At 33.3% G+C, this 9,205-nt stretch overlaps 1 protein-coding gene across 3 annotated transcripts; it reads left to right on the top strand.

The window, feature by feature from the left end:
• The first annotated feature begins 290 nt into the window (after positions 1-290).
• LOC149267045 (uncharacterized) lies at positions 291-1,934 on the top strand. 3 transcript variants are annotated; one of them, XM_089397961.1, is made up of 2 exons: positions 291-1,412; positions 1,556-1,934. In XM_089397961.1, exon 1 carries the CDS (start codon positions 350-352, stop codon positions 1,400-1,402), a length of 1,053 nt encoding a protein of 350 aa, XP_089254087.1. In that variant the 5' UTR covers positions 291-349; the 3' UTR covers positions 1,403-1,412; positions 1,556-1,934. The 3 variants fall into 3 exon arrangements, with proteins under 3 accessions (XP_089254087.1, XP_089254082.1, XP_089254079.1); XM_089397956.1 differs by having other exon boundaries at positions 291-1,408; positions 1,534-1,934; XM_089397953.1 differs by having other exon boundaries at positions 291-1,408.
• Positions 1,935-9,205: the final 7,271 nt, after the last annotated feature.

The raw sequence follows: 9,205 nt of genomic DNA on the forward strand, positions 1-9,205 counted from the left end.
AAATATTTCAAAAATTTTTGGAGAGTGTTTGATGGTAGAAATGGATTCAGCACTATCAAAAACTTAAAATTTTAAAGTTTAACAATTACAATTTGGATTTACAAAAATCCTTGCCAAATTTTCTCTAAATATAACTGGAATTTCCATAACTTTCTGAACAATTCCTCCAGCTAGTTACACTCCGGACGTACTAAATATAGTAAGCGTGGCTGAATGGGACTGTTAGATGGTTTTGCAAATAGCGCTCATTTTGGCTTTAGGGTTTTTTATTTTTTGTTTAAAACATTTTGGCTGTAGGTTTTTGTTTTCGTTTAAAACATTTTGGCCGTAGGTTTTTAGGGCAGTGAAAATGGGTGAACGACACGAGGCTTCAGAGACTTGTGAATTGCCTCCGAATGGAGAGCCATGGCTGATTTTACAAAACACCAGATATGAAATGCCGAACTGCTTGGCTTACTGCTTCTCGACGGGAGCCTGGAAGAAGATCCCGTCCATCTCCCTTTCCTTTCTTTTCGGAGGAGTGGAAAAAGAATACGTAGTCTTTTGTGATAGATCAGCCGCAGGCCTGTTCTTGGTGGACATTGGTCATGCATTTTGTAGTCCCAAATATTTTATGGTCTGCAATCCTCTGACAAGAACAACATTAAGACTTCCCCCTGTTTCAACTATAACGACCATTATCCTCAGAGACATCGTGTTGAGCGACAATCGAGATACATACCAAGTTGTGGCTGTGGGAGATTCGTGTCACCGGGGTCCAGAGATAGTGGAAGTCTTTGACTCTACTGATAAATCATGGAGGATCGCAGGACACCTGCCCAGGGATGTGCGAATAATTAAGACGGAAATGGCTTTCTCTGGCGAATCCTTCTACTGTTTGACAATGGCCATGTCGGGTAATGCGAATCCCGGCATTTTGGGTTTCAGCATAAGAGATGGATCTTCCATTTTCGTGCCCTTGCCAGAGACAACCCATGACAAGTACATGATGCCTCACGTTCTCGTGTGCGGGTCGCGGGTTCTACTCGTTGGGGGTATATCAGAAAATGAGGAATTGCTGGATGTGGTTATTTGGGAGTTTGAGAAGGTGAACCTGAACTCGTCTTCCTCCTCATCATCATGGAAGGAGATAACAAAGATGCCCTCATCCATGTGCGAGGGTTTTAACAGGACTTTGCCTGATGTTAACTTCCCGTTTAGCATCATACAAGTTGTAGGAGTGGGGGATTGCGCTTGCATTGTCAACAATGTTGTGGACACTATAGAGGGACTTGTTTATAGTTTAAGCCAAAATTCATGGAGTTTGCTTACCAACTGCCCTTTAGACGGAGGCATTTCTGACAATATTGGCAAAATGGGGATCATGGCCTTTGAACCCAGGCCCGACATGAAGGTCGGGTGAATCCTGGTAGGTATGCCTTTGCCTTTCACATCACCAATCTTCAATATTTTAACATTTTTATATCTTCATTTAAATTTATGTTCTTTCATAGTTCAAGATGCAAGCGAGCATATCTCTGAATTTATGGGCAGCCCTTGTAAGATGATTTTGCAGGTGTGTTGAGAAGTTGAAGATATGAAATAGGACATAAACCAAACATTTCAAATGGCATGCTTGTTATTGCCAAACTTCATTATTTTAACCCGCCGAGTTCTTGATAATGGAGTTTGTACCAAACATTTCAAATGGCATGCTTGTTATTGCCAAACTTCATTATTTTAACACCATTAGTTTCCATCACAATGTTTAAAGTTGGTCTGAATTTGTCATGATGAACTTGTTAATTTTCCCTTCTAATACCTTGAAGGGGATGCTTGACTTTCAACTTCAACTGAACTTAGAATTAGCATAGCTGATAGTGAATTGTCGTGATTTCTTGTATGCACTGCCATGTTATTTTGGGCAGTGTACTTGCATGAATACTGATACTACTTTTTTGGGATTACTTTGATATAATATCAAACTATTAATAGAGATAAAATTTCTCATCTTTTGTTGTTTTCCCTGTTTAAACTACTGCATTGAGGTTCTTGCTTTAACTCTTTCAAGTTTCCTTACACCGGTTTACTGATATAATATATGGTATATTGAAGAATTGCAATAAACCTTGCTTTTTAATAATAATTTTATTTTCCTTTGCCAAATTGGTTTTTTTGACTTATAGTCAGAGCTTGATTTAAAGGCGTCATGAAATTTGACTCTGCGACCTCCCAATAACAAGGTTTTTTAGCAATCAGATCTGGACCAATTGAGCTAATCCTTAAGGCTTCTAGAGGCTGCTAGACTCGAAGCTATTACAACAATATTATATCCTGTTTTTTCTTGTAAATAAGCTTCTTTCAATTAAACCTATACTAGATTACAGAATATTAAAACCCTTTTGCCTTGATGTGTCAGATTGGAAACCACTCCAGTAACAAAAGTTAATGTCCATGTCCATATGCTAATTGGATACAATATTAAAATCCTTTTGCCTTGATGTGTCAGATTGGAAACCAGTCTAGTAACAAAAGTTAATGTCCATATGTCCATAAGCTAATTGGATACATTCAAAAAAGTCTACTGATTGGAGGTTGGATGGTCTAGAGTGCAAGATTTGGTTTGTTTCAGAGCTTCTTATCAATGCAAGCTAGTTTTTCATGTTCTTCCATCTTTAGTGGGGTAACTATTATATCAATATACTCAATTTGATCTTAACATGTTTTTTTTCTTTTTTTTTCTTTTCTTTTCTATGTTACTAAGGACCCTACCCTCCAACTATCTAAAGGTAAAATTCTTCAGGACTAAGTTTGAAGTCATTGCAACAATAGACTCAATATTAGTTCAATATATCAGCTTTTGGAAATAGAATATTTCTAATATACTCAATAGTAATTCAATATGTCAATTTTTGAAAATTAAATCTAGATAGAAAAGACAACAATTCTCTCTAACCATTCAAAATAAATCCAATTAAAAGAAATTAGACTTTAATATAACTTATATAAAAATTATTTTCTTATTACAATTTAATTGGATATAACAACATATATATATTTTTTATTTTTATGATCTGACAATTCTATAAATATAATTACTCTTTTGTTTTGTTTTAGTTTTTTGATTTCTTTTTGATTTTTTCCTTGGCCCTAAAAAAAATTTAAGCTTTATGTGATTCATATATAAAGATAGTCTTTTGTTTCGTTTTGGTTTTTTTCTTGGCCCTAAAAACATTTAAGCTTTATGTGATTCTTTATGTGATTTATATATATAAAGATGGTTGTGAAATATGATTATTTGCAAATTTATTTTAAATAATTTCGTATTTAAACTTTCAATTATTTATTTGATGTCATTCCTCTTTTGTTTACGGGCTTTTCATCCTCCACACTTTTTACACTCTTGCGGTGAGAATATAAAGATTGTTCTAATATGTAATTATTTGTAAATTTATTTTATTATTTTAAAATTGTTTTTTAAGCTTGCAATTATTTATTTTATATATTATTTTGCTTTTGTTTACGGGGATTTTTATTCTTCATTTTCTTTACCTGGGTGAATCTCTTGCTGTGAGAAAATGGGAAACTTAAAATTGCTTTCTAGTGTTTTTTTTCAGAAGAAAAAAGCGGTATATTCATTTATTATAGGATATAGCAAAATTTTACATCAATGCTTTGTTATCTATATCATGGGTTATTTGCCATGTAGTATCCAGTATTTCAGATCAGTCCAGTAACTAACAGTCAAAACAAAATACAAAATATAAGCACTTTGTGACATATTACAAGAAAAAAAAGGCCTATCATTGCCGTACCTGTAGCATCCACTTTGGATATCAACATGAAAAAAAGAAGAGAGGAAATGAGGCAAACATATATACTGTGAGCAGCAGCAAAAAACCATGTTGATAACCCTTATCCTGGTATTTTCATAGTCCCAACATCATGCCATATTTCCTCCATTTTAATGTTCACATGGAGACCGTCCATAACCTCCCGAATGCCCAGTTTGGATAAATTATCCGCCTCCATATTGAATTTTCTGCATATGTGATGGATGGAGGATTGAGTTAGGGGCTCCCTAGAGTCTTGATCTGCTGTAGCCAGCCATGGAGAGAGGGCTTGTAGATAGTGGCTTTTTCCCTTACATAATCAATAATCACCTTTGAGTGTCCATAAATATGTATAGATGATATATCTAAAAAATGAGTGAACCATAAGAAACCCCATAATGCCATAGCTTCTACTTATTATTGACACCCTGCCCTACCCCAGTGGATATAGTATCACAGTTCTGGATTGATGTATAATATAAAAGCACATCCACAATTGCAATCTTGTGATGCACCATCGAAATAACCCGCCGGGTATTCAATCACAGGATTTATATGAATGCGAAGATGCTTTTGAGTGGGGACTCCATGTAATACAACCTCGACTTTATTCCTGATGCAATCCATCATATATGCTCCCTGTACTCTCTGTGGTTGTGGTCGTTAAAACTGATGTTGTTTCGCCATTTCCAAATCTCCCAGATGAAAATAGCTGGGAAGAGGCACCGACAGCCATGTTGGGAGCTCCACCATTTCAACCAGATTTCGATGTCACTGAATTGTTGAGCCGAGAAAGCATATTTGTTTGCCAACTGTTGCCAGAGTACAGAGACCTCAGGGCATGTTATAAAAAGATGTAAATTGCCTTTCTAGCGCTTTCTATTTCGACAACTTTTTATTCTTTGTAGTGATTAGTCGTCTTTATCCTTTATTCACTCTGGAGGACTCGTCTATCATATTGAATTTTTAAAGTATTCTATTGTCATTATTTAGTTTGCGTCTGCACCATGAGGACTCCTCTATATTGAATTTTGGAAGTATTGTCAATATTTAGTTTGCGTCTGCACCATATACTATTGTCATGTAAAGTGGATTTGTATTGGTTTCTTCCTTCTAATTATGCTTGTATTGGTTTGTTCTTTCCAATTATGCCAATTTTTTTTTTTTTCTCTTGCTGCAATTTAAATTGGCTGTACCCACCTGCATCTTTTTCTTGTAAAGTTGTTTATTATATTAGCTTCTGATTATTTATTTATTTAGATATGATTTTTTGTTTATATTTTGTAGTTTTCAGAGGACAATAAATATATAATTTATTAATGGGCATTAAATAAGCGGGGACTGTATATCCTTATGCATATAGATTATTAATAGATATTAAATGAGCGGGGGCTGTATATGTCTATGCCCACTATTAAATCACTGGCCTGCCAAAATCTAGTGATAAGCATATACAGCCCCCACCCATTTAATACTCATTAACAAAATAGTTATTTTAAACATATACAACCGCAACTCATTTAATACCCAGCTAATTATTTTCAACTTTAAACCGAAATCTCTTACCGTAAAAAAAAACACTAAAAAATTAAAACTACTTTCTACAACCTTTTATTTTGAAATCTTTTTATTCTTTGCAGTTATTAATTCAATATTTATGCATACGCATTTACCCTGGAGGACTCGGCTCTCGTATAATTTTTATAGTATTCTATTGTCAATATTTAGTTTGCTTCTGCACCATATACTATTGTCATGTAAAGTGGATCTGCATTGGCAAAAAAAAATATTTCGAACTGTCGTAGGGCTTGTTCTGCACCATATACTATATACCATTGTCATGTAAAGTAGATTTTCATTGGGTTTTTTGCTCCCATTATGACAAAAAAGATATTTTTATTTGTGAGGAAAGATTATACCTTAGTGTCCCTGTATCTTAATGATTGCAATCATTTATGGTATCATGTTTATTGTTTATTATTTTTTTGGTAAGTTTATGTGGGATTATTTCATTATTATGTTAAATATATTATTTTTATTAGAGTGAGAATTGAATCTTTGATTTTACATCAAGGAGTGACTTAACAGAGTACCTAATCACTATCCATCCAAGAACTCGTGAATGTATCATATCAAATTTTATGACAAACACATATGTGATTAAAAAAAGAAAATGCCAATGTTGAAATTACAAAACTTTTTAAAATATATTCATTGTAATGTAAAATTGTGATTTATTCTCTATGTATAATAGGACCACAATGGTGCAATAATCTAATTCTTGTGTCATCATGGATAAGATTTTTTTGTATTGATCAACACTATAGACAAAGAGAACATAATAGATAATATAAGCTGACTTTAATGTCTAGCAAGTGACCACAAAGTAGGTCAATGAGCCATAAAATATAGCTAGTGTGAATAACCAACATTAGTGTGAAACCAACTTGCATCACTAGTCTATTTGAAGCATAAAAACATTCATTGAATAGTCAATAGAATTGCAAACAACAAGATCAAAATCATGCCAAACATATAATGTTGTTCTCTAGGGGCATTGAGACACATTGAGAGATGACACCTGATTTGAATCACCAATCGTTATGAGGGGATTGATGAATTTTCTATTGATGTGATAAGAAAATAAATTGCAAAAAATTTATATTAACTTTGTTTGTAAGAATATAACATTAAGTTTTAGTCAACATTTTCCCTACTAAGGAAAATAAATTATAAGCAATAAAATCATGTTTTTTTTGGTAGAAAGTATATCCTTTTATTTTTAATATAAAGAATGATGTGTAGATTGTGCACTATTCATAGAAGAAGGGGATTGTAGGCCAACTATCACAAGTTAAAGCATATTAAATTTAATAAGTCATAATACTTCAAAAACTTGTTGAAGGGCACACATTTAGTATCAAATAGCCACGTAGGCATATAATCATGTTAATACAATGCAATTTGCAATGACCACAATAGGTAATGACCAAACATTTCCAATTAGGTAGTGGTTGGGAAGAGGCCCATACAAGGTAAGGATCATCATAGTTCTTAGGGTGTGCCCTCAGTGGTCATTGGTAGGATCTACATGGGGGCAGTGTTCCCTATCCTTCATTATGTTGTTCATTTCTCTTGGATTTTCATTCTAAAATCGTTAAGGACAAGCTGAGGGAACTTGTTTTCATGGTGTTTCAGTTGAGGATTTTGGGCTCCATTATACTAATGTTCTTGCCTCTTACAAATAGCATGATCAACACCACGTCTTGGCTTCTCACTAAACCTCTAGGATTCATTGATTGGGTGCAATGGTTGGAGAATCAATTTGGGGATTCCTCCTCATGGTTAGGTGTTCCACCCCAATACTCTAGAAGATGGTGAAATTATGCAATGTCCAACTCTATATTGGTTCAATCACATAATGATCTACATAGAATATTTTCACATACTAGGGCATCATCATTCATATATAAATATTTAATACAGTGCCCCTTTATAAACAAGGAATAAGATTTTTGGTATAATTAGATCTTATGTTATGTAGAAGTTAACATCTAATATGGTTGATCACTTAGGCGACCATATTTCTTAGAAATGTGACCAAGGAAGAACACTAACCACAAATTCCAATCAAAATTGGTAAATGCCTAATACTAGAATACATGTGTAAGGTTTCAAGATGACCATAATAAAGGGAATTTAGGTTAGAGGATGCCAAGGTGCACTAGTTTTTTGCAAAAGCGGGGTCCCTATGTAGAAAGTTAGAAAGGTACATCTTTCACTTCAACTTTTAATATAGAAGGAGTTGAGAAAATTATTGTATGCGAAAATTTATCTCTTGTTTTCCATTCTTCTTGAATCATGAATCTAGTTTTATTTAAAATGAAGAGTGGTGAAATAACATTGTGTCAACTTCAAAAACATGAACATTGCATCTAAATATGGCAACTATCTTGTGCCTTCCAAGGGGAAATTCTTATAGGTAGTGATATTCTAAGGTGTTTTCACTCTTAGATTGATTTTCTACATTGAATCAAGTTCTAATTCAAAGCAAGATAGACATAAGATTACATTCAAAATTAAATGGGGAACTTATGCCTATAGAAGAATGTCATTTGGATTAATAAATGAAAGTGCTACTTTCAGGTTTTAATTGGTGTTTCTTTCAAAGGACTCATTAACAAGAGCATTTTCATCTACATCGATGACATCACTACATTTTTAATGAATGTTCTAACCACTTGCATCACTTGGAGTGAATATTTTTGAGAGATGCAAAAAGTGTGGAATCTCTTTGAATCCTATGAAATGTCCCCTTGTAAAAAGAGGAAATTTGTTAGGATACATTATGTCAAAAGGGGGTATACTGCTGTATCTTAAATGAATAAAATCTATAATACAAATTACCCCACCACATAACAAGAAGACATGACAATGGTTATTTGGAGATGTCAACTTTTTTAGGTGTTTCATCTCTGATCTAGAAAAAATGATCAAGCCCTTAAAGGTAATGATTAATAAGGAATAAGATTTTTAATGGGCTTGGGCTAAGAGATTAGTGTTGGAAATATTAAGATATCTATCTCTACCATTTCAATTTTAAGCAATCCAAATTATGAAAACCGTTTCACTCTTTATACTATTAGATCAAATCATTCCTTAGCTATTCCATTCACATAGAAATATCAAAATATGGTTTAGTTAACAATTTCATTAATGAGCATTAGGTTAAAAATGATTGATATAAACTAATTGATTATTGAGAAATATGTAAATGTTGTGGCTAAATTTGTGCAAAAATTTAGACTTTACATTTTAAAAAGTCACATGAGTGTCATAGTTTCACATTAAGTTGTAAGGTCATTATTCGTTAAGAAGCAAGTTCGTGAAAAGTTTACAAAATGGATGATCAATCCAAGAGAATATTATTTGGATACTAAACCCACTACCATAGTTAGGGGACAATGATTACACAAGTTCATTATTGAAGCATAAGATCAAGTGGACAAATTAGGCTATTAGGAGAATGAATGTACACAATGAGCATTCCTTTTGTACATGAAAATATGGGTTCATGGTATTATATGTTGAAGTACTACTGGCGAAATGAATCTAGTTCTAATCATTTAAATGTCAAACATAAAAGAGCATTAAGATGAAAATACTCTCAATACAAACTTTTCAAATATGGGATTCTCTTCTAAAAGCACTACAATGTGCTATTTAGATGTTTGAAGAAAGAGAATGTTGAGAGAGTTTTAAATGATTTACATGATGGTTAAGAAGATAGGTGTTTCTCGAGAGATGCCACATCATGTAAAGTACTAAGGGCTAGGTATTATTGGGCAATATTGTTTAAGGTTGCACATAAACAAGTTTAAAAGTGCCACGTC

Source organism: Pinus tabuliformis, chromosome 6, assembly GCF_031772625.1.
Source record: "Pinus tabuliformis cultivar Carrire ecotype Pingquan chromosome 6, CPIR1, whole genome shotgun sequence".
NCBI classification, from domain to species: Eukaryota; Viridiplantae; Streptophyta; class Pinopsida; order Pinales; family Pinaceae; genus Pinus; species Pinus tabuliformis.

Coding starts and splice junctions, on each gene's coding strand:
- LOC149267045 (XM_089397961.1), top strand. CDS start 350: ATGGGTGAACGACACGAGGCTTCAGAGACTTGTGAATTGCCTCCGAAT.